At 42.0% G+C, this 26,919-nt stretch overlaps 1 protein-coding gene across 1 annotated transcript; it reads left to right on the forward strand.

Moving 5' to 3' along the window:
* On the forward strand, nucleotides 1-25,756 carry LOC142784761 (uncharacterized). The gene is made up of 6 exons (XM_075883259.1): nucleotides 1-124; nucleotides 3,435-3,586; nucleotides 12,806-12,873; nucleotides 14,326-14,409; nucleotides 15,704-15,825; nucleotides 25,700-25,756. The coding sequence occupies exons 1-6, from the start codon at nucleotides 8-10 to the stop codon at nucleotides 25,754-25,756; spliced, it is 600 nt and encodes a 199-aa protein (XP_075739374.1). The 5' UTR covers nucleotides 1-7.
* The last annotated feature ends 1,163 nt before the right edge of the window (nucleotides 25,757-26,919 follow it).

Here is a 26,919-nt window from a genome sequence, read left to right on the forward strand (position 1 = left end):
ACTCACTATGCACTCTCTGCACTTTTCACTTACGGTAGCTATTGCTTGTGTTGCATTCGTCGTTACGCCTGCCTCGTCGAAGGCACCGCACAAGCTTGAACGTAACGTTACCGATACGTTCGAGGTGAGTTACATTTCAGAAAATGTACATTTTTATTCCTTTTTACAGCAGCATGTTCGTCTCGGTGAATGCATAGATATGCCCGCCAGCCCCTACAAAGCTTTTTTTAATGTATGGGTGTAGATATTTATAGATATTTATACTGACAGCGTAAATTTGTTTATATGGCATAGCCGTACTAAACTATTTCAGCGTAGCGTCAAGGTAAAGTGCCGGGGTAATTGCTGTAAAGTTCTTGAAAGCGAGTCAACCAAGGTACACAAATTACTTACGGTTTCTATAAGACCTCATTCTATACCCGCTAATATATTTTTTTATCTGAGATCTTTACATCATTAGAAAAACCAATATAGAACTTTTGACAGTTTCTCAGTTGGTTGAGTGTACACCATATATTTATTTGAGATAATTGAGGGTGTCAGCTTAATGAGAAAGAGCCAAAGTTGCTGAAAAGACATCTCCTATAGCACTTTGTAGCAAAACTGTAATTTGGGCTGCTTTGTAAAACTTCATTTGTGTGGCTTTGTCATAGTCTTATATCTATAGTCCTTGTTTGGCACTCCACTAAACCTTTTTCCTTCAATATAAAACCTAGAGCTTCTTTTGAGCAAGTGTTAGTGCCAAGCATGTTGCTCGTTATGATGAACACAGAGACTGTAACACAATTTGCATGCTGACGAGCCTGCAAGCAATTTCTAGTCAGGTTATTGTTTGACACTCGAATATGAAACAATTTTTTCTGAAAGTTTTCAATTTTTCTTATACACCATAGTTGACCTTCCTGACAGCCATGGGGTAGCAAGCACAACACACAAACGATGCGTGCGAGTCCTGATTCGAGAACTCTTTTATCTCTGGCTTGATTCTGTGGTAGCGCACAAGAGTTGCTTTGGGCTCCCACTCTTTTCGGACCTCTGTTCGAAAACTCCTATTGTAGGTTTGCTCTGAAGCGTGTCTATAGCAGTGTGCTATTACAAATCGCCTAAGAAGTGGATTTTTTTAGGCTCTTCGGACAAAGCAAAAGTGGAGGGACGCCTTTCCTTGACAACTAGAACTTGATGGCCCAGTCGGGCCCCCTTGGCATGCTATTCTGAATTGGTAGCCTGGCCTCAGTTTCCATTTGAAACCCCAACCACGGCTCAAGAAAAAGAACGTCTGTGCGAATAACGTTGACTCTTTATAGCTATTTTTGAAAATCTACCGGAACTACAGCTGGAAAGTGCCACGTATACCATAGACTTTTTTTTCTTTTCTAAGTCATTGAATGACGCACTACAAGTCCTCATAATAACATGCTAACCAATTTAGCAGCACACTATGTTGATGCGATTGCTGATGATGACCAATAAATATCTCGTAGTGGTTTGTATTGAAGGGCCTTCAATTTCCTCTCTTAATGTACAATTCATGTGTGTTGACAACTGACGCAATTCTACGTTTCTGCCTAGCAACATTGCATGCGTTAACAAGACTCCTCTCATAATGAGGCATTCCCATAGGAGTTTTCCCAAAGCAATTACATAATTGCATGGCTCTTTCGTGAAACTTCTGAATGTACTACATGCCTCAGTTCGATTACTGCACTAAAAGAAGGTAAATAAGAGTTCATTTAAATGTTTCAAAATTGCGCTCACTGGCAACGGTTACATCTCCCTCACAACCAACTACGCCCACGCCGGAACTTCTGCGAAGCGACTTGTTTAATGCTACCACGGTGAAACGCTTCAGCATTGCTTTGTTTTATCTTTATTTTATGCATTGTGAAGTACAGGGGTGACGTGCACACAACACAATCATATTTTAGAACTTTTCTTTTTCAGTACACGGGCGCTTAGGAGCTTTCAGTCATCAACCTCCTTGCACTAAATACACTAGCATATATAGCAGACGGTGGATACAGTAGCACAATTCTCTGTCTTTAGACAAAGACGATTCTCAATCCTGATATAACTGGCATCCGGAGACGGTGCCATGGACACAAATAATGCCGAAAAGCCAGTAATTTTGATGAGTCTCTCGTGAAGGCAAAGGCGCTGTTAGCTAAGTAGATGACTGGATATGAAATTTTTATTGAGGTTCGTTACAAGATGCCACGCTAGCGTCACCGGCGCAAAGACGAAGGCGGGAATGACAGCTGGTTAGCTCGTTCCGTATGCAAGCAGAGCAGTGAAGAGATTCTAGACGTGTGTGGCACAACAAAACGATAGATTTATTATGCTAGTATATGACACAAGAAATGCAATGCTTAAAACAACAATGAACACGCAGATAAAGTAAACAAATGAGCTTACAAGCCAGGTGTAATAACTGGTACTAAGTTGACGCACGATAAAAAAAAAACTGTTCAATAAGTGAACAGTTCATTCATTCACACCACTTAGACGCCTGCCTCAAACTACGTTGACGCCCACCATATTCGCCCACGTCTATGCCGCTTTGTACTAAATACTCCTCAAATAGGCAAACAAAAACACTTCTCAAATATAAATAAGTTTCAAGTATAATGAAATAATGAGTTTCAAAATAAACACATTTCAAATATTAAAATGCCGTACCACTTTTTATTCACTTCCTTCTTCTCTCATAAGTATACCAAACATCACGAAATGTAGATATAATTGAAGATCATGCGCTAATAATGTTACAGCTAGCCCATACATTTGTGTGTGGTGCATTTTGGTTACACCAATGTCTGTTCAAAATTATCTATTCTATTGAAATCGGTATATGTGCAGCGTTTCTGCGATTACTTTTGTTATTTTTAGCAGCATGTGCTTCGCATAGCGGCAAAATACGTCCATTTCATTGCAGCTACAAAGTTTCCGAACCAAATCCTTTTTGTTCATTTTACTGTACTTAACGTAAATATATACGCCTATACAAGTTAGGGTGTCACATTTTCAAGTGTATTTTGACTGACTTTGACGTTTGAAAAATAAATAAGAAACAGTAACAAAAGTCAAGAAATTCGTAAATCATCACGGATCCTTCATGAACAGCCAGAAAAAACAAGGCATTTTTACATTTTTTCAACAGGATGGCTAATAAATAGGCAGGCATTGTTGAAATCAAAATTACTGGTGGCGTAAGTGACAGTGCAGGTGCAACTTTGGTAGCTTTATTAATCTTTTTAATTCTGCTTCTTTCCTCTCACCGTAAAACCAGTAAATCAACAGTTGTGTTGAACATCTAAATATACAAAAGTGCACCTGTTCTACACCAAGCGGCACAATTGTTATAGGACGTTTTTGTTGTTATTCGTTGGATGCGGACGAATCACATTCACCCTGCTTTTTCATTGTTTGTTTTGCAGCTATTCGACAAGTTTTCTTATGTTGTACTTGTGTATAGTTCAGGCGAAGACCCTGAATTTCAATGCCTGACCCACAAGCGAACTGAGTTGGATATGCAAGCAAAAAAAGCCACGTACGTTTGGATGTTCAAGGGTGGAAACGGCCGTACTAGGTAAATGGTTCACCATTTCAAGATCAAAGTGTTTACCAGATATATTGAAATACATTTATTCATATGCAAAAACTACACTTCAGAAAGACAACACTAAAGACATTATGCCTGATGAAGTTCTCCCACCAGAAGTAACAACAGTTTGCACACAGGCAGTGACAACAAAAACCGAAAGCAACTGAAACGCTTGCATAAAAGTAGTATTTCACGTGCAACTTTGAACGCATGTAAAATATAAAATAAAATTCTTCAAGTGAACACACATAATCAAACGTATCATAAATGACGCCAATAACATTGAACGCAATTAGCAGGCAGTATGCACTTAATGAATTACAAAAAACTATGAAAGAAGTAGTTGAAATACTTGGGGCTTGATTATTTTTTTCTGTTTGTGATTTTTTTAGGATTTCTTCTATACTTTTGTTGTTGTTGCTCAAGAGTGTTGTAAACTGGTAGTGTTCGTTTGTACTGTCTTGATGAATTTTTGGCTTTTCTCTGTAAAAAAAAATAGTGATTGCAAATTAGATTGCGTAGTGCTTTCCCAAACCGATAGGCAGCAATAAAGGTATGGTTGCACATGCCACATATAGGGTGAAGTATCTTTAATCGGAACAGGAGCTGATATAAGACAAAGCCGTGTATTTTTAATTTTCTCTGTGCCTTTCTACGTTCCATGCACTGCTAGATGAAGGAAGCCTAATGTGAAACCAGTGAGCTTACAAATGCTTGACATACAAGTTTTCTGCTATCGTGAACACTCTTATACTATTTCTGAACGTTGGGAATACAAGCTGCAACATATGAATTTGTCACTGATTCTGCTGCAGTCTTTCTTTTCACCAATGAGCTTGAAAAGTGGTCACCTCGATCATCATCAGCCTGATTACGCGCACTGCAGGGCAAAGGCCAGTGGCATGGCCCACAAGTAAGGTGGTCGTGTATTTACTGCTACCACGTTATACCTGCGAACACTGTAATCTCATCAGGCCATATATTTTTTCTGTATCCCCTCGTGCGTTTGCCTTCTCTGTTAATACAGTCAATTATCCTTAATGTCCAGTGGTTATCCTGCCTACGCGCTACGTGCCCAGTGCATGTCCGTTTCTTTTTCTTGACTTATATTATGATATCCTAAACCCCGGTTTGTTCCCAGACCCAATCTGCTCTGTTCTTGTCTCCTAAGGTTACATCTATCATTCTTCTTCCAATCGATTGCTTTGCCACCCTCAATTTAAGTGGAATGCTCTTTGGAAGCCTACAGGTGTCTGCACTGTAAGTTAAGTAGCGGCAAAATGCAGCTGTTATATACCTTCCACTTAAGGATTAGTGGTAGGTTACCATTCATGATTTGAATATTCTTGCCGAGCGCGATCCGCCCTATTCTTATTCTTTTAGTTATTTCACTCTGATGATTCGGTCCCATGGTTACTACCTGTCCCATGTAGACATCAATCAATCAATCAATGAAACTTTATTTTCATGAATAGATATATGCAATTACAGGGATTATTTGGACCGATAGCCTAAAGTGGCTAGCGGACGGTCCAATACAATGTGCAACATAAAAAAGTGTACGGGTCAGCTCTGAGGTAACAACATAAAAAAAACAAAAAAACAATCATATGATACAGATAACACAGTAATACAATTTTTCCTGCAGATATGCATACTTATTAGCTTGCAGCTAGTTTCTATACATAGGCACTTATTAAAAAAAGATATACAATGAAAATCGAAACAAACATACACATGCTTACATGTCTTGACTCCACAGAAAAAATGATTTACATGCCATGCTGAAATTACGTGCCGTTTTAATCTCTAGGGGGACCGTGTTCCATATTTTTGTTCCATTAAACTGTATCAGGCTTTCTCCGTAAACATTAAAACATTTGGGCAGATTGAAATTACCATTCGAAGCATGTCGCGTATTGCGTTTAGGAATTGAAAAAAGATGAGCAGGCAAAGGTGAATTTCTATTAATTATGTTATTTACTGAAACGGCAATTTTGTAGTCACGCATCATCGGAACCGAGAGAATGAGTTGTGATTGGAAAATATTACTTACTGATTCACCTTGGCTTATGATTTTCAGTGTACGCTTTTGAAGTCGTTCAAGAGTTTTTAGATAACTGTTGTACATCACACCCCACGATTCCAGACAGTAACCTATGTGACAATGACACAATGAAAAGTAGAGTGTGCGAAGTATAGCTTATGAAAAATATTGGCGAGCTTTTATTAGAGAATAGCAGCCATAGGCTACCTTTGCGCACACGCTCTGTACTTGCTCATGCCAGTGTAAATGTTCATCAAAAGTGACGCCTAAATATTTAAAACAAGGAACTTGTTGAATAGGAGCGTTGTTTATTGTTAGGTTAAGAGATTCAGCGTCAATACGTTTCCTACGAGAGTGAAACACCATGTACTTTGTTTTAGTACAGTTAACAGTCAGCTGATTCCTGGCAAACCATTCCGAAATTTTCGATAAATCGGTCATCGCGTCATTTTGTAAATCTGCTAAGGAGTGTCCTGTGAAAACTAAAACAGTGTCGTCCGCGTACATCAGTGCCCTTGTCCTCTGTAGGGATCGCGGGACATCATTAATATAAAGAGAGAACAATATAGGGCCCAAAACTGAACCCTGTGGCACCCCGCATTTAATATAACCGTAAGATGACTTGATGTCACCAATGACTACCTTTTGTTTGCGTGCCGATAAATAACTAGAAAAAAAATCAAGCGAGTTACCTTTTATCCCTTAGAAATGCATTTTTTCCAGTAAAGTGGAATGACTAATAGCATCAAATGCCTTTGGTATGTCTAAAAATACTGCTATTGCTATGTTGTTTTCATGTAGCGTGGAATTTAATATATTGCGTAAGCATCGAAACAGCAGTTCAAGTGGACCTGTTTGCAACAAAGCCATGTTGCTGGGGACAAAGTACATTCTGTTCACCCAGGAAGCGCCTTAATTGCGACGAAATTAGTTTTTCAAGCGTAGTGTTAATACTACTCAGGACAGATATTGGTCTGTAGCTGTCCGGAAGATTCCGATCACCAGATTTGTACACTGGTATTACTTTGGCGGTCTTAAGTATACTAGGATAAGTTTTAGAGGAAAATGCATGATTAAATATATAGCATAAGAGACCACACAAAACATCAATATTCTCCTTTAAAATCCTTGATGATATGGCGTCATGGCCAGCTGCCTTGTTCCCTGGTAACTTATTAATTACTTGTCGGATGTCATCCTCAGTTACATCACATAGATCGAAATTATTGGTAACAGTACAGGGTGCATTTAAATTCGGCATATGAGCAGGGAACTTCCTTGCAAGGCTGAGACCTATATTAGTAAAGTAATCGTTAAAGTTTGCGGCCACTTCACGAGTTGGATTATCAGGTATAATGCTTTCTTTGCTACCCATGCCAGTGACGTCTTTAACAATCTGCCATATCTTCTTCGTGTTACCATCATTTTCTTTCACTAGGTTGGTATAGTAGCACTTCTTGAATTTTCTTATCATTGCTACTGACTTATTTCTGTAAAGCTCAAAATTTTGATGGTAGTATTCATTGCTCCTGTTATTTTTCCATTTGTCGTAGTAAAAATCTTTCAGCTTCAAAACCTCAAGTATATTTCTATTCATCCATGGACATATGGCATGGTCATAATTTCGGCGCGAACAGCTACGCGTTGATCGTTCAATGACATCCACAATGCATTTTACAATGTTATCACACTCGACGTCCACGTCTTCATCATACAGGGCATCAAAATTCGTACCTTGCAGTAGTTTTTGCACGGAATTATAGTCGACACGTGTTGTTCGTTTAATGGCAGGTATGTTAGGAGCACAAATGTGTTTCTGGGGTAAAAATAGAAAGGTGGGATTGTGATCCGCAATAGCAACAGCGTATACGCCTGCCGATACATCCAGGTCAGCGTTACACAACACGTGATCAATAATCGACTCCGAGTGGTCTGTTATGCGAGTGGGTGATGAAATAACATTTCTCAGATTAACTGATTGTAGCAAAAACACGTAATCATCACATGTATCTCCAGACACGTCTATGTTAATATCACCGCAGACAATAAAAGGTGCTTTAGAGGCCACAATGGGTATCATGGTACTTTCCATCACAGTATGAAGTCAGCCACACTTGAATTTGGTGGATGATAAATTACACTGATGATAACGCCATTTTGAAGATTAATAAAAAGAGTCTCTGCCGATGAACTGCAGCATGAGCTATTGCTAAGGTGAACGAAACTAAAACAGTCTTTGATAAATAGCGCCATGCCCCCTCCCCGTGTAGCACTGTTTCTAGGTTGCGAAAGCATGACGTAGCTGGGTAGATGAACTGATTCGCTTTCTCGAAGCCAAGTTTCAGTTATAGCGATGACATCATATTTAAACGAGTGCTGTGATAAGTACGAAAGCAGATGATCGAAGTTCTTCTTTATGCTGCGAATATTACAATGTAATACTGCGAAATGATCCTGCTGCAGCCATATGTTTTCAACCTCAGAAAAAGAAAACGCCATTTAAAAATATAGGAAACTCCAGGTTTACAGAAACAAGCAGGCAATCCTCAAACAACTTTGGAAAGATCCTCAGCACATGTGACGTGAAGCACACGTGAATTATCCCCCTTCCGCATCAAAATCTTTCCACCAGTTACCCAGGTGTACTTCCAGTTTTTTCCCGCTTTGTCTTTAGAGCGGCTGTTAGCAATTCCTTGTTTGCCGGACACAAGTGCTCATTTATGTATACTGGAGATGCGATGCTCTGAAAACCTAAAGCTGTCGTGTTAAGTCGTTGCTTCTTAGCAGTCCTCAGAACATTATCTTTCACAGCTCTCGAAAGAAACCCAACTATGATGTTAGGTGTTGACGCGTTCCTTGATGGCACTCGGTGCACGACGTCTATATCTGTTTCCTTGACTTCAACTTTCAGGCAGCTGGCAAGCTGTTGCATTATGGAGACCAAGTTTTCTCCTTCCATCACAGGAACTCCCTATATTTCTAGGTTATTCTGTCTACTGTATTGTTGCTGAGCAGTGAGTTCCTGTTTTATTTCCTTAATATCCTTGGCGAGGCGACTGTTTTCGCTTTTAATCGCGTGGCTTTCTGCTCGCACCGCAGCAAGCTCTTTCTTTGTTTCGCCAAGTTCCACCCTGAATTGCTCAAAGTGCTCATTCATGAAGTTGATTGACTGTCTAAGAGTTTGTAGTTCGCCTTCAATAACCTTTGTGATGTCTTTCTTTAGCTCATCATGTTTGGCATCAATTCTAGAAGAAAAATCTGACAAGGCCTTAGCTAGTTCCTTCACAGTAGTGGGCGGCTTATCACCCATAACACCCGTCATTCACTGAGCAGTCCAGGAACTAAGAAGTTAAAGTACAAGTCGTTCACGTACCTGCGTAAAGCAAGGTAAATTTTTAGCTGTCGTTCAGCCTCGTTGCTGCCTGAACTGCTCGTGAAATTACGGCTGATCCTCGCTGGAGCGGTGGTTTTATAGCAGAGCTGTGACGTCACGGTATTTTAGGGGGCGTTGTTCCCGGTTCCGCCCACTTGATTCCTAGTAGCGCTGATCGCTTCCGAAGACACCTTGTCTGCTTCCACCACCAGCGTTCTGCGTAAAGCAAGGTAGATTTTTAGCTGTCGTTCAGCCTCGTTGCTGCCTGGACTGCTCGTGAAATGACCAATTTGTTTCGTTACAACCTGTTTCTTACAACCATGTTTACAAACACATGTTTCTTTACAACCTTCAATGTTTTTTCACCTACCTTTAAGCACTGTTTTCTGCCGAGACTGTTGTACAATACTTTAGTTTTACGCATATTAGTTTTCAGACCTAGCCTTCTGCTTTCCGTGTCAAGTTCTGTAATCATGAGCTGTAATTCGTGCCCTGAGTCGCTCATCAAGGCAATTTCATCAGCGAATGGCAGGTTACTAAGAGACTCCCCACTAACTCTTATTCTGAACCATTCGCAATCTAGGGCCCTGAAAACATCCTGTAAACACTCGGTGGATAGCATTAGAGAGATAGCGTCTTTCTGCCTTACGCCATTCTTTATTGGGATTGTGTTGCTTTGTTTATGAAGAACTATGGTGACTGTGGGTCTGCTGTACATTTCTTTATTATGTTTACATAAGGTTCGTCGACGCCCTGATTCCGTAGTGCCCGCATTATTGCTGATGTCTCGACCACGATGTAAGAGACACCCTAGTCTCAACTGAGTCAAATGCGTTTTAGTGATCTATGAAGGTTATGTATATAGGTTGGTTGTATTCCATGCATACCACGAACGCCTGATTGATAGTGTGATTATGCTCTATTGTACAGTATACTGTGTGAAATCCTGCTTGGTCATTTGGTTGATTAAACTGTCATCTCGCTATATTTTTGTAAATAGTTTGTAGAGAACGGACAGTAGGCTGATCGGCTTATCATTTTCTATGATCGACGTTTTCTTTCCTATAATTAAGATGATATTGGCGTTCTTCCAAGCTTCTTGTACATTTCTTGTCAAGAGACACTGTCTGTATGAAGTGGCCTGTTTACTAACACAATATTTCCGCCATTTTTAGGCAAGTTCGTATTTACCCTATCCTGACCAGCGGCTTTGCCTCTTTGCATTCCTTCTAGAGCTTTCATTACTTACCTCTTTGTGACGGGTAGGGTGTGAAATTTGTGTGTGCTAATACTGATTCATACCATATCACCCTGTTTGTTTGGGTTTCTGTACCACTCTCTGTAGAACTCCTCCACCACCTCGACTATCCTATCGAAGTTGGTTATGACATTGCCTTCCTTGTTTCCTAACGCATACATTCCGTTTTTGCCTATGCACACATTTGCATTTACAGCTTTTAGGCTTCTGCCGCTCTTTACGGCCTGCTCGATTCTGTCCAAGCTATACCTCGTGAGGTCGGCTACCTTACGCCTATTGATAAACTTTGAAAGCTCCACTAGGTCTATTTTGTCGGTTGCAATTCAGGCTTGCATGATGTGTCGCCTCTTAACGCATTTTTCATTCTTCTGAGACAGTTTGCCAGTGTCCTGTCTAGTGACTGCCCTCAAAATTCTATAGCCCACTCTTTCATGATACTACTAAGATTATCGTTCATTCTGTCCATGCTAACAACGTATACGGCTGCGAATATACTCTAAAGCCATACTTTATTTCCTGTACGTTCACTCTCTTCACTGGCTCAATAATTGACTTCTTGCGTATCAGTTTATGCATTTGTTGTTCTAAATTTATGTTAATTCTGGCTTTCACCATTTTATGGTCACTGCATCGGATCTCGCCGACTATTTCTGCATCCTGTACAATGCCTGGATGTGCACACACAATGAAGTGTATTGCCTTTTTTGTTTCGCCATCAGGACTCCGCCACGTCCGCTTAGGGCTAGCCTGTTTTCTGTTGAATGTATTCAAGATCCGCAAATGATTATGTTCCGCGAGCTCTGCTGATAGCTCCCACCCGGCAGTTCTCAATCCGAGGCCATATTCCCCCACTGCACAGTTCCCGGCTGGTTTCTTGCCTACTTAGGCATCAACGTCCCCCATCAGAATAGTATACTGTGTCTTTACTTTATCAACTGTGGACTATACGTTTTCATATGAGCGTTTAACAAAATGATCATCATGGCTCTATGTGGGTGCGTAGGCTTGTACCACCCTGATTTTCTATTTTTGTTAACCTAATTGATACTTGCCACCCCCTCACTGATGCTAATGTAGTCCTCTATGTTGCCTACGATAATCTTGTGTATAAGAAACCCCACATCTATAGTTTTCTTTTTTAAACTAATCAACGGTAGCATAGGACGTGTCCGTTCTTAAGTGCAGTATAAGCTTCGCGTATACTTTAGCTTCGCTGAGCCCCATTGTATCCCATTAAAACCCCTTATATTCCCCGAATAGCACAGCCAGATCATTATCACTAGATAAAGTTCTAGCATTAAACGTAGGCCAAGTTCTAATTCTATTTGTGACCTGTTCGGTTCCATAGATTCTTGGCGTCCCCCACTGCGTCGCAGATCTGACCACAGCCTTGGACAGTTGCTTCACAGCCGCTGGGGACTGAGGGCCGAGGGTTTATTTGTGCGTTCATATTGCAATCAAGTATTGAAGGGTGGCCAATCCTGCTTCGGTGAGGGAATGCATTACTGGCAGTATGTAGGCCATACTCCCGATATTTTTCTCTTGTTATTTTTTCAACAACTCCCTTATCACGCGTTTTCATTGAATACACAATTGAAATTGATCCCGAATCGACATTACTATCATATATATTTTTTTTTCATTGCTTCCTATGCTAATGTGCTATCTCTAAGTAGGTGGTTCCGTTTCCCTCTTTTAGCACTGTAGAATACCACCTTACCACATATCAGCTCTCAACTTCACATTACTCGTAGCTCGCCTGGCCTTCTCCTAACTGCTTGAAACTCCTCATGTGTTTAATAATAAAAAAAACAACAGAGTGCGGTCTTGAACTTCTGACTTTGCAAGCTTCGGCCAGCTTTTTTCTCTGGTTTATCCTCCATCTCATGCATTTATTCTGCCGTAGTTTATTTCTGTCTTGCTCACTTCTGATATTGTTGGCTTTAAAATTTTAATACCGCCAAAACGTTGCTGATATGAGTTGTAGCATTCCCACTGTGACATTTTGTGACGGGTTGCGCGCTCCTTTCTCGCGCAGTAATCGGCTACTTCTGTGTGATTGTTGCGTTGAGTGTTACCTTGAGGACCGTTCGAGTGCGTGAAAAATAAACGCAAAAGTTTTACACTGCAATAGAATCCACCGGTGCTCCTTTAACGCTGTATTATACTGCATTGGCGTTTTGGAGTAGTAATTAAAGCTTAGGTAAGCAGTTATAGTAGTCGACAGTGATCCTCAGTCAGGAGTCAGATTTACGTACTAGTAATTACATCTACGGCTGGCTAATGAAATAGAAGAGTGAATGAGAAGGAAAGGACTAAATTATTTGTAGTTCTAGAGAGCGTCTAAAGATAAAAAACTTGATACAAAAGTAACGATGTGTTTGCATCACTCACCGCATAGCGGCAGCTTGAATTGATAGACCCGCGATGCCTGCCTTTTTATGCCAGGCAAATGACTATCACATCAAGAAACATATACAACGATAACTACAAGCGATAATATGGGCAACTTCACTTTCGTTCCAGAAAAAATGTTGCTCTGCATTTATCTGCTGGAGATGCACCGGACAGGGTTGTCTTCACCTTAGACGATGGTGAGTTGAGACACGCACCTGTAGCTACTATTGTCTTAAGCAGTACTCTTCTATTAAACTATTGCAGATGTGGAAACTTTTGTGACATTGTGAGTTATTTTTGACGGAGATACGTCAGCAATAGCAATACATTACATCAAATTATGCAGTGCTTGGCTCTAAATTTCTTGATGCAATAAAAAAGCACTGCTATGTGACTACACGTGTGGCTGATGTTCGAGCTTATTCAGTGTTGTCAAACATTTCAAAATTAAATTTGACATTCAGGTGGGTCGCACAGAAGCGTTTAAAAATTACCGGAACAGATGCCTTAGAAAGTCTTCCAAATCATATTTTGCGTATCCCAAAGTTGAAGCACTCGTAAAAAAAATTCGGCAGATCCCTTGTACCTGGGGATCAACTTTATGCGAAGCATGCGTAAACAAGGTGACCGGGTTGCAAATTTTTGTTGAGCGACACGTCGTGAAATGACGTCAAATATATGAACAAATGTTGCAAGCACAGACATTAGTTGAAGAATTGCAGATGTTCATATAACCAGTTGTTTGAACTTGCACAACGATTCCAACTGCAACACGCGCATTAGCAACGCCAGAAACTGATATGAAGTGCTGATGCTTGCGGGGATGCTGGCCCTGCATGCCGCCGCATAAATCAACTTCAGCTCATGACAACTAACCACATTTGACGTTAACCTGACGTGACGGCTCTATCAAAAGGGTAGATATGTAATGTTTATTAGGTTTGGTAGGCAGCACTGCAACTACTATTGATGTTTCACAAAGATTATCGTCTATTTGAAAAGAAGTTCCGATACTTGGCATAGCTCTGTGGTACAATGCTTCAATGCCACGCAAAATGCTTGAGTTTGACTTCAGCTGGGACCCTGACATTTATTCTGTGCATTCGTCGGGTCGACGCTACCGATGTCGGGTATTGCTTAACGCTCGCGCGTTAGAATTGTCCATGTGTGTTGTCAATCCTGGGTAGATACTAAGTGTCAATCACCTGTGGCAGATACCCGCATATCAGTTTCACATACCCGACCGTGGGTATATGCCACTGTCTGGCGGGAAGTGTATGACGACGTACGCGATGGGATTGGGACATTAATCATGTCTTGATCAGCGCTTCACATTCGTCAAACAATCTCACACTCCCTTGATAATATTGGTTCACGCCACGTTAAGGGGCCGACCGCGAGTGCCCCCAAACGTAAGCGGCTAGATAGATAGATAGATAGATAGATAGATAGATAGATAGATAGATAGATAGATAGATAGATAGATAGATAGATAGATAGATAGATAGATAGATAGATAGATAGATAGATATGATCAAAGTCGCCGAAGTTTGCTAAGAAATGCTTCGCATTTAAAATAATTTCTACAATATGACACTCTAGTCGTTTAACGTAACAAGATTACTCATGTTTTAATGCGTGCTTTGCAGACACCGAAAATACCAAGGTTGCCCACTTTGTGTACACGGACTATAAAGACTGCGTCATTGTGGAGATTCCCTACGACGGAGATCGTAAGAGATATTTCATCGCACTTTGACACCCATGCAATGTTTTCTAACAGATTTTTTTCCTTAGCATGGGTGTTTTATACTAAATGCGTGACAGTTCATCTGATGCTCTCGTCTGTTACCCCGTGATAGGGAGAGGTATTGAGTTCAAAAACATCTAGAAAGATGTTCTAATTACGAGAATATGCAAAGTGCTTTGCAGGATGCGTCTCAATGCTGGTGCAATTGCATGGATAGGAAAAGTTGCTGCTTCAGACTGACGTCCTCATTGAAAATGCTGAGGGGTACCCATGTGACCTCAGTGTCATGGCTTGGTGCATGCTGTGGACCATGCTCGCATAAGTGCTAAAGAAATTAGCGGCAGTGATTCACCAGAACACTCCGCGCTATCATGAGTGCTACCGCCAATTTTGACCAGGGTAGAAGATTCGATCACTTTATATAGGCTCATGCGCGTGAAAGAACTGTTGGAAGGGATGCAGCGATAGGGTAACAGCTGCTGCTTCAACGTGGCACAAAAGAGGTCATCGATGAACAGTGCCCATCGAGTTCTGGTTGGCTGATCTCGATTCTGGTTTCTTCGGCACTGAAGCCAAACTACTTTGGCAATGAATTATAAAATATTTATTGGCACACACTGACGCTAAAGGGGTGATCGAAGCTTACTGAATGAATAACAAATAAAATCAGAGGATGTCCTGAAATAATGCGTGTTAGTGTATTTTTTTAGGCAAACGAGTAAAAAATACAGGTTTTGCGACCTAATGTGCTATACGAATCTGGGTCTAGGCAATGTTCAAACTTTGTTACTGATGAGCCAGTGGTACATTGCCCTTATTAGACAATAACTGAATGCTCTTGTTATCGTGTGACAATAAGACGTAAATAAACAAATGCCAAAACCATATCTCTAGTAAGCAGACATGACATGACGGCATTTATTGCTGAACAAAGTACATGCAAGAACTAAGTGTTTTGCTAAGCACCTATGTGTAGCCTTGTGCTTGCTGCCAAATATGCGATGTTGACTTCTATGCAAAAGAACAGAAGTAGCTGCTGTCAGGTGTTGGTACCGAACTCCCGTTATATACATTTAATATTAAAACAATAACAAAGAACATAAAATTGTTGGTGAAGGAAGTTTTCTTTTTTTAGTAATCCTCTCTTTGACACCCTTCGGCATAAAAGTTGTATATCAAATAAATAAATAAATTAATATCAACTTGGTTTAATGGGTTTTTGTGGCTGACCAATTCACTTACTGTTTTAGCTTGTTTGTGCTGCCTTTTTTTAACAGATTGTCAGCTCTGGGTTTCTAAGGAAGTAGAAGATGACGTGCCCCAGCACTGCTTAGACCATCACGAGGATATATGCGACGTCACTGAGGAAGAGTACTCAAAAGAGCTCTGCCAAAATCAAGTAGGTGACATTTGAAAAAGCAATATCCGAAAGAAAGGCACTTACGCACAGTGTTGAAGTTGCTCAAAAATACTCTTGACGAATAAAAGTTGCAGATATTTCCGATCAAAGTAGACGTCTGTTCTTGCGAAAGGGGAAAAGATCGGACCCGAATATTTGTTGCTCTCTTTGAAAATAACCTGTATTTTTTGTTTTGAAATTTGCTTCTTTTGTTTATTGATACTGTCAGCGATGTTTTTTACAGAATAGGTCAAAGGCAGCTTTTCTGCAATCAATCGAAAATGTGAACAATACAAAATAGCATCCGATTTAACTCAATATAAAACAGAATATATGAGAGAGAAATCTTTGTGGAGCAGGCTTCATACAAAACAAAAATTCATACACATACACACAAACAGATGCTCACAAACACACACACACACACACGCACGCACACGCACACGCACACACACGCACATACACACGCACACACACGCACATACACACACACACACAAACACACACACACGCACACACACATGCTCACATAAGATGTGTGCCCAACAAATGTGTAGTAGCGTACACATTTCAATGTAGAGTTTTCTAATATATGCGCTTCCCATTGGTGCTTTATGGCGTTGATGTTGGTGTTCATTTCTATTTTTGATGGTTCATTGGAAATAAACTTGCGAGGATTGGTGTTTCTTTGTGGGTGTTAGAGTTACCTTGTTTGATTTTTCGTAACATTTTATTTTGTTGCACTTTTCACCAGTAACTCTTACACGTATTTAATGTGTTCATTGAAAGAAAAAAAGTCATTGGCCTAAGCGGAGCAGTTGCATTCAGCTTACGTGAGAAGCTTCGCAAAAAAAGTCTTTCATAGACAAAATCTTACGTCAAACACTGTGCTAGAAAGAACCTTACGCTTTAGTAGCAATCTCTGAAGTCTATCAATTAACGCGGATATATAAAGACCTTCAACTATGCTATTTTAGCCCTGACTCAATATATGGTTGCGACTGGGGCTTGCGGGCACCGGAGATCCGGCATGGAGATGCCGATGCAGGAGGAGATTGAACTTAGTAGAGAGGGTTTATTTACATTATTTACATGGCAAGAGCTCTACAATGAGAAGCTGTACATTGAAAGACTTTTCATAGCATAAACACTTGAACAAGTACACAGCGGTCCACGAGGGATGTTTTTAAACAGTCTTGTTTCCCCAGATCCATAGATCAGGGAATAGGTCCATACTGCACTGTCCAATAAAAGGTCCCGCAACGCACACGAGGATCATTATTCCGACGCCGCCCCCAACATACGCACATACACAAACCAAACACGTTTATGGTCCCGGCGATGCCGCCTTCTCCGGCGAATCTTGCTTCCAGCGAGTGGAGTGAAACGTGTTTGTCATCTTGCTGCTCGGGCCGACCACCCATGCTTTGTCGAACGGCAGTCGCGGCTAGGCGCCTCAGAGAGGCCATACCTGGACATGTGGTGCTGATGTGAGCATTGGTGGCTCATCAGTCAGAGACGCACAGTGCAGTGGTCTGATGTCAATCTTCGGCGAAAACTCGGCATTGTGGCTTTTCCTGGGGCAGGAAGACGCCACGTGTCGCATTTCTGCGCCGGCCCTAACGATAGCAGTGCTCCATCGAGTCAGTAGAACCACGCACCGCCCAGTAGATGAAAACAGCAGGGCATCTCTGTACTGCTATTCATCTTCACAAAGTGAGCTGGCAACGTGTTTTTTTTCGTTGCGGTGGCCGCGGCAAAAGGGTGGCCCACTGAATGCAACACTGTGTAGAGATATGCAAATAAAAATAATAAGTGAGACAGCATTGCACTGCATGCTGTGAGGTGTTTCGTATTCAAACTAACTATAATCTGATTTCTGGCTAATTCCTATTTTGTTGCTGGCATTCCTATCGCCTCAGGTCAATGAATGAACAGGAATGACTGATCAGTAACAACTGTAAAAGTGTCCTTATAGTGCCTGTGAATGCCTATTTTGGCATTTATGTCTGACGGTATAAAGTCCTTGTAAATGCCTGTTTTCAAATTTGGTACCTATATGAACGCTATCGAGCCTCTAATATTGCTTCCTAGTTCACTGTGAGACCATTGTTCATGTTACTGGGCAACACTGATTCTTCAGAAGTTGTCGAGTTTCAACCAAAGTCACTGCTTCCACCAACTTTAGCAAAACGGCCGCTCGCATCAGCGGATACGCACCGACCAGCATACGCTGCTACGTTGACATGGCACGAGTAGTTGGCGAATACGAAGCCACAAAGAGAAAAAAAGCAATGGAGAATCTAAAATAAACTCGAGTATTGAAAAAGTAATTCTGCTACACAACAATAACCATTTGTGGTCTAAAACGTCTAACCACTTTCCGCCTCCACTGGCCCGAAAATATTTTGCAAGTTTCTGGCACCGTCAAAAAAAACAAACTGTGAAAGAAATACTGAGACAACGTTTATTTTTGCTCCTGAATTACACAGGAAACTTTTTTTACCGATATTTGGGCGGTATATAGTACCGCGCAAAGTATTCTTATGAGTGCAGGCCAGAGTTGTTACTGCAGGTGTCTCCACCACCTCCGTAGTCGCCTCCGTCTTACTTGTGTGTCGAATCACTGTCATCTTTGTCAGGTGGAGACACATCCTACTCTTCCTCGCTAAAGCCATCCTCGAATTCACTAAAAGCACCACCGTAAAACGCACGTGGTGAAAACGTGGCCATGATTCTCAGTGAACCGCGCCCATATGGTTACGCTCTAGGCTCCATGCTGAACATGGCGCTGCACCCTAGTGTAAAGAAAATGTAAACACCAACAAACAAAGCTTACTTTTAAATGCCAAGCATTTCTTAGCGAATTTCGGCGACTTTGAGCGTATCTATCTATCTATCTATCTATCTATCTATCTATCTATCTATCTATCTATCTATCTATCTATCTATCTATCTATCTATCTATCTAGCCGCCTACGACTTTTAGCTCTCCTGGCCATTTGGATAATGGTATCAATACCAAACTTGGTATGGCACAACATGACTATATGTCGAGCATATTTGACTAGTCATAACATTAACATCAAGACATGTGTCATGAATGTCATGATTTACATTTCATGGTCTTGCTTCTCTTGTGGTGGTGTCATTCACATGGCATGTTACAAAACTGGTATGGTATGACATGATTGCATGGCTAACACAAGCGACAGACCCTAACATAGAAACATAACATGCCTGCCATGTAACAGCATGACTACACGCCAAGCTCATGATGCGCTCGCGGCTGTTCCGCTAGCGTCACATATGCCAAATTTGGTATTACAGTACGTGAATAAATGACGAAGGTATTTGACTGGTGCAAACATGATAATCTTGAGATGCGTGTCGTGTAACCACATGATTACAAGCCAACTCATGACGCGCTCGTGGCCGTTTCACTAGCATCACATATATAAATTTGGCATTACGTGACGCGAATGGACGACATAGGTAAATTACATATCCAAACATGATAATCACGATATGCGTGTCATGTAACAACATGACTACATGCCACACTCATGATGCGCTCGCGGCCGTCTCGCTGGCTTCCCATATGCCAAATTAGGTGTTACGTGACGTCAACAAATGACGAAGGTATGTGACTGGTGCAAACATAATAATCATGAGACGTGTGTCATGTGAGAACATCGCTACATGCCACAGTCGAGGTGTCAGTACACTTCGACGTGACCCGGAGCACGTGCGCACCGGCGTTCGTTTCGTCGCGTCACGCCGGCGTTGCCACGCCATGCACCGGTCCTGCGACGTGCTCGCAGGTGCGTGAAGTGTTGCTTTGACGCATGCACGTTTCAGATCATCCTGCATCCCTCCGTCTCGAAAATAAGCAGACGCAGTGCTGTCTGGGTGATGCGTTGGCGCCAAATGCAGCATGTCGCATTTCGCGCTGGTTGCCGTTGGGCCGCGACGACTGAAGCTGGTCGCACCTGTCGCGCTTCGTCAGGCTATAGAGTGCTCGTGTTTTGCTAACGTAGCGACGTTGTGCCCAGCGTGTGCGCGCGTCAACGTTACGTTGGAGTATACTGGGCCCTTCATGATGTACTCGAGGCCAATTCGCTAGCTCCACATATACGAAATGTGGTGTTACGTGACGTTAATGAATGACGAAGGTATATGACAGGCGCCGACATGATAATCATGAGACGCGTGTCATGTAAGAACAGGACAACATACCATGCTCACAGCATGCTCGCAGCCGTTTCGCTAGCTCTACATATACTAAATTTGGCATCACGTGACTTGAATAGATGACGAATGTAAATGTCACATCCAAACATGATAATCATCACACGGAAGTCGTGTACGGCAGCATATTTCTCTACCTCTTAACGTTGCGGTGATTTAAAAGTGACATAGCCACCTTCCTCACTCGTGCTTCGCATATTATCGATTCCCACTGTACGTGGGATCTGCCAATTTTTGCTACAAGAGATGGCGATTCATATAAATAAATAATGCGCCTGCCTTGAAGTGAAAAAAAAAATGGCAGCATATCCACGGAGTGAATGATGGAGAGTGGGGCGAAGCATTCGTCCGTTCATTCGTTATTGTTTCCGTCCGTCCATGCGTCCGCCTGTGCGACCATCCATGCGTCCATCCGCCCGTCCGTGCGTGCGCCTGTTCGTGCGTCCATCCATGCATCTGTCTGTGTGTCCGTTTCGTCCATCTATTCAACACTCCAAGTACCACCATCTCGCATCTTTCCATCTTATATTCCCCATATAGAAGCGCCACCCTCCAGCGGACATGCCAAAGAATAAAGGAGAGGTGGCACACGCACACCTTATTACGGCTTGCGCTTCGGGTCTACTTCCCACCTTTAACCAGCTCAAGTTCATGGTATATACTAGTTCATTGTATTCATGGCACTGCGGCTCAACGCTCGCTAAACCTTTCTAAAACTAAGGAGGTCACACCCAGCGAGCACAACGTAGCAACCCTTTCTTGTCAGATAGTGCTCAATGTACATGCCAATGACTGCTAATGGGGAATAAGAGACAAGAGCATTCGGCTTTTAGTAAACGCGCACGCCGCGAACTTTTTATTGTTCAACAAAGCACAGGGGAAATCTTCCACCGGCACCACTTTGCAGGTCAAAATGTAACATTGGTTACACACTAAGACTACGACTACGACAACGAGGGACGAACGGGTGCCGCTTTAAGGAGCTTAGCCCATAAAAACTACCTAATTAAAACAACGAACACGCCCCGCCGTGGTGGTCTATAAGGTACTCGACTGCTGACCCGCAAATCGCGGGATCGAATCCTGGCTGCGGCGGCTGCATTTCCGATAGAAGCGGAAATGTTGTAGGCCCGTATGCTCAGATTTGGGTGCACGTTAAAGAACCCCAGGTGGTCGAAATTTCCGGAGCCCTCCACTACGGCGTCTCTCATAATCATGTGGTAGTTTCGGGACGTTAAACATCACAAATCGATCAAAACAACGAACACCCTAGTCGGGTGGCGTCCGACAGTGGAACGCTACGGCCGTGTTGGTTGTCGGGCGCTGCCCGGCAACGGACCGCCAGGGGATTAGCGTTGTCAGACTTGCTCGCATTTACTTTCTTGAAAACCCGACGCTAGCCGATTTCCTGCCGAGAATGTTACGTCACACTGATAACGCGCGTGCCGTTCACAACCGGGACACCACCGGAGCCGTGCTGATAGAGCGAGGAAAGTACTCGAGGTATGTCGATTATTGTTGTGTAACAGAAACGCTCTCCAAATATTCATTTTTTGCGAAGCATGCTTTGCACCTGACTTGTGTTTAATTTGAAATTTGCGTTTTAAGATGTTTACCGACATGTGAGAAATTGTGCTTCATGCCGGCCATACGCAGCGTCCTTCAACTATATGATTGAGCAGTGTGGCTATTTACTCTTATACACGCTGCAGAGAAATTAGTGTCCATCTCTCCTTTATTTTTATTTTCCTTCTCGTCCCTTTTTCTCATATTTCTTGTCCGCTTCCCTAATATCGCAGTGTAGGGTAGCCAACCCGATGTCTTTCTGGTTAACTTACCTGCCCTCTCCCTTTTGTTGCTTCTTTCCTTCCTACTCTTCATTTGCCCTTGCCAGCCATGCCGAAAATAATGAGACCAAATACTTATGTTGAATAGATGGGGGACACTAGACTCACCGCCAGGACTGCACGAATATTGGAATATATCTAACAACGAGTCCAGTAGAGTTCCAAATAAATTATTACGCAATAGAAATGCCGGCTATTTCCGAGTCCTTTTTAGTAACAAGTGCCGAGGAGAAAACAAGCAAGAAAAAAATTCAGAGGAACGCTTCAAAAGAGTTTGTTATGTTTCCTAGTTTTACTTATGAAATTAGCAACTTGCATGCAGCCTAACGTCTTGCGGGAGTACGAAAGCCATAGGTCACAGGATCAAGACGTTTTTTCTAATAATTTCCAGCAACACAGAAGTGATAGAGGCATCAATCGAGTTCATTCATCATGATAATAAAAGTGAGCTTGACTTGTGTTTAATACCTGTGTACTATTTTTACTTCAAAGATGTTTACAAACTTCTGCAAAGAGTAGAAATGTCACCCCTAAATTTTAACTTTTAAGAAATTTTGAATAATTTTTAAGAAATTTTGACTTTTAAGAGAAGTTACTTTTAAGGCGTTAGTTGCTCCTGTACACCAGATTGGCTCAGTCTACGAAACTGACAGGTGTTTTGTTCTTTTCAGACAGGAGTAATTGTATGTTTGTTAAATCACGTGAGCATACCTTTCAAATAAATTGTTTTGTTGTTCTTGGACTGTTGCGAAAATGTTTGCAATACCGTTCCAAAGCTGCCTTGGGATCAGTCACCACACTATTCGAAAACTATTTGTATATTGTTTGTTTTGTGTTCCAATCGGTATGATCGCTATTCGACTCGCATTCGAATATGTTCTGAAGTTAGCGATTCGCGCTGCCCTACTCACCGAGGTAGAAGATAAAATTGGCAAATCCCACGTACATGGAGAATCGATGATATGCGAAGCACCAACAGTAGAGGTTGATATATCACCTTAAAATCAGCACAACGTTACAATGTGGAAGTACAGGATGCCGTACATGACTTCCTTGTCATGACCTTTATGTTTGGATATGTGGTTTACCTTCGTCTTCTATTCACGTCACGTGACACCAAATGTAGTATATGTGGAGCTGGCAAAGCAGCCGCGAGCACGCTATTAGCGTAGTATGTTGTCATGTTCATACATGACACACGTGTCAGGATTATCGTTTTTGCACAAGTCAGATATTTAGTCAACCTTTTACGTCACGTAACACCAAATTTGGTATATGTTGAGCCAGCGAAACGGTCGCAAGCGCATTATGAAGGGCCCAATATACTCCAATGTAGCGTTGACGCGCGCGCACGCTTGGCACAGCGACGCTACGTTAGCAAAACGCGAGCATTCTATAGTCTGGTGCCAGGCGCGACCACCGTTCGTCGGCGCGGCCCAACGGCAACCGGCGCGAAATTGAGACCGATGAGTAACCCAGGCAATACTGCGTCTCTCTATTTTCGTGATGGAGGAACACTGGACGCGCTCAAACACGCATGCGTCAAAGCAATGCAGCGCGGCGCACGCCTGCGATTAATGGCGAAACCGGCGCCTGGCGTCGCAACGCCGGCATGACGCGACGAAATGAACGCCGGCAAGCACGCACAGCGGCTCACGTCGAAATGTATTGGCGCCTCGGCTGTGGCATGTAGTCATGTTCTCAAATAACACGCATCTCATGATTATCGAGTTTGCACCAGTCACATACCTTAGCCATCGATTGACGTCACGTGATACCAAATTTGACATTTGTGAAGCTAGCGAAACGGCCGCGAGCGCACCATCAGTGTGGCATGCAGTCATGTTGTTACACGACACGAATGTCATGATTATGATGTTTGGATGTGTCATTTACCCATATCATCTATTCGCGTTGCGTAATACCGACTTTGGATACGTGAAGCTAACGAAACGACCGCGAGCGCATCATGAGCGTAGCATGTAGTCATGTTGTTTCTTACAGGACACGAATGTCATGATTTTCATGTTAGGGTCTGTCGCTTATGCTATAATATGCTAAGTCATGCATTCATGACATAGCATATCAGTTTTGCAACGTGCCATATGAATGAAACCACCGCAAGAGCAGGAAGACCATGGAGTGTAAATCATGACATTCGTGACATGCATGTCATGATTTTCATGTTATGACTAGTCAAATATGTTTTTTATACAGTCATGTTATGCAATACCAAGTTTGCTATTGCTGGCATTGTCGAAACAGCCAGGAGAGCTAAAAGTCGTAGGCGGTTAGATAGATAGAGAGATAGATAGATAGATAGACAGATAGATAGATAGATAGATAAATACGCTCAAAGTCGCCGAAGTTCACTAAGAAATGCTTCGCATTTAAAAAGAAGACGGTTTTGTACACCGTGGGGGGAAACGATTGCGAGGCTGCATTCATCTGCAAGCTGCTTTTCTGTCTAGCGGGTGCGCGAGGTGGCCAACAGGCTCGGCTTGCCGGTCCCTACGTGGAACTGAGCAGTGTGCGTCACTCAGTCGCGTTCCGCAGGACCAGAATAAAGTGATTTTCCTTCCTTCCTTTGTGCCATCATAAACATTTAGTGCTTTTTGTGTTGAATATACAAGTTGAAAAAAGTTGAGAAGATGTTGGATTCGAAGTTATTCGTATTTGTATATATATATATATATATATATATATATATATATATATATATATATATATATATATATACCAGAATAAAGTGATTTTCATTCCTTTGTGCCATCATAAACATTTAGTCATTTAGTGCTTTTTTGTTGAATGTACAAGTTGAAAAAAGTTGAGATGTTTGATTCGAAGTTATTCGGATTTGTATATATATATATATTTCGGTTTGGGGACCTAATACGTTGATTTGCTGATCTTTTTCTAGTGGTGCCAAAAACGTGCTCTTTTATTGGTTGCAAATCCTGAGTTCCGTCACGCGTTGCAGCTTTCGATGGCTGCGGCAGTGGCCGCGGGGTTGTAGGCAAATATTTTGGCGCGGGGAGTGTACTGATATCTGGCTGCAGGGTGTGCACTTTGTCACACGCACATTTGCCTGCGCCTGCTTCATCGTGGGCTTGTGTGCGATCAAGCATTTCTGATATCGCGATCTGATGCGTTATTAGGGGACTTGTATCCTGTTGCTATACTCTACTGTTGATGGGATGCGAATGCATAGCTGACGTCACTGTCGGTATTAACTGCAGTGTTGCGTTGGTAAACACGTAGACGAGAGATAGAAACCCGGAATGTAGGAAGAAAAGTTAATTTGGAGCATAGCGCAATGTGGCAGAGACAAATTATAAAATAAAGAGAGAATTAGTTGTCGTGTTTGCATTTGGACAGCTTAATTCAGGATTTCGGTAGTCGACTAAAATTGTAGGTCCAAAAAAGATAGTCTTTCACCAGACTTCTTTCTTGTAATATATTGCATTTTCAGCGAAGTGTAGGAAGTAGTGTAGCGTCTTTAGAACTACGTATGTATATTCTAGTATAGGAACGCACCCCGTGGTGGGAAAACTGCCGGACGCCCAATGATCCCCCGCTGGCATGGCGTTGCTATGTTGGTTGGCGGCAAACTGTTCGTGGGCGTTGCTGGCCCTGAACAATTATGGTTTGAGTATTCTGAAAAAAAAAAACAGAAACAAAGCCCCACCAAAAAACGGAGGCACCAAGTCTACTCACTATCATGAGTAATTAAGTATTGATGTTGCGGCTCAGATATGCGTAATAATTGCTTTTAGATCAACAATGTTCACGAGGATGAACGCAGCCACCAGTTCAAGAAGGCTGGGAGTTAAGCAGGTGCCTAAATTTTGACCGGGCGGCTGAATCATTTGTCAGGCAGACAAAGGGAGAGACAGAACGAAATTTCTGAATTCAAGTTTCGCAAAAAAGACTGCGTGTTAAAACAACGCCAAAGAGCGGTGAAAAAAAAAAGACAGAGACCACAGTGCCGTTGTCTCTGTTCCTTCTTTGTGCCATATTTCAGCGCCGTTTTTTGCGTAAAAAGAAATTAATATAGGTCAGCCACACATGCGCCAAGCATGGCTCTATCTCATTTTACAAGTAGAGAAAACATGATTGAACGTTTTAGTGTGTCCCCTTATTATCTGACTTGCGACGAAAATGTAGAAAATGCCCTTAGAAAAGACCCACGTAGTCGCTGTTATTGGTGGTTTTCCTCATTGAGTGGCTCACTGTTGTTTACGTCACAGAACAAACGCTGCCTTTCGTCGATTTCAGGTTTTTATAAGGAAATATGGTTGGACTTAGTGTTCTCAATGATTGTTTCTTAATATGTGACAAATCAAACGTTTAAGCGCTTAAGAATTTATTTTAAAGAAAACCAGATAATGAAGCCAAGAAAATTATAGGGAACTTTGATTGGCCTGATTTAAGTTTGTTGTAGTAATCGTGGTTTAGAGGTGAAGACAGCTTGCCACCGGCTGGCACCAAACATGCAACTTTTGGATTACGAGCGCAATGCACTTATTCCAATTGAGATACCGCGGTAATCTTTTCTTCGTGCGCTTTGGGGAGGGAGGATACTAAAGTGCATACAAAAGCCTGGAAGTGTCAGTCAGCCCATATCTAGACTAGGATTGTGAATGTGAAACTTCATTTCTTACAGCTGGCACCACGTCACGTGATCTTTTTATGAGCAGAGACCGGGCCCATAAGCCCTCACACACTGCTTGAAGGCATCAAGCATGCCGGAACGACAATTCACTGTGAATGCTGTGAATGCTGTGAATGCTGTTTGTTGTATACCCTATAAAAATTGAGGGGCGTTTTTCGACTCAACGTTGACAAAAAGCAGCAGATAATGAAGGCAAAAAAAGTGTGGGGAATGTTCACATTTCAGCCACAGTAGCAGCTGGGTGGATCAGATGCCTTTAAAAGAAAACGTAAAAAATATCCACGACTTCTATTGTGTAGATGATGAGCTTTAATAAAGTGA

The sequence above is a fragment of the Rhipicephalus microplus genome, unplaced genomic scaffold (genome assembly GCF_043290135.1).
Source record: "Rhipicephalus microplus isolate Deutch F79 unplaced genomic scaffold, USDA_Rmic scaffold_15, whole genome shotgun sequence".
Taxonomy (NCBI): Eukaryota; Metazoa; Arthropoda; class Arachnida; order Ixodida; family Ixodidae; genus Rhipicephalus; species Rhipicephalus microplus.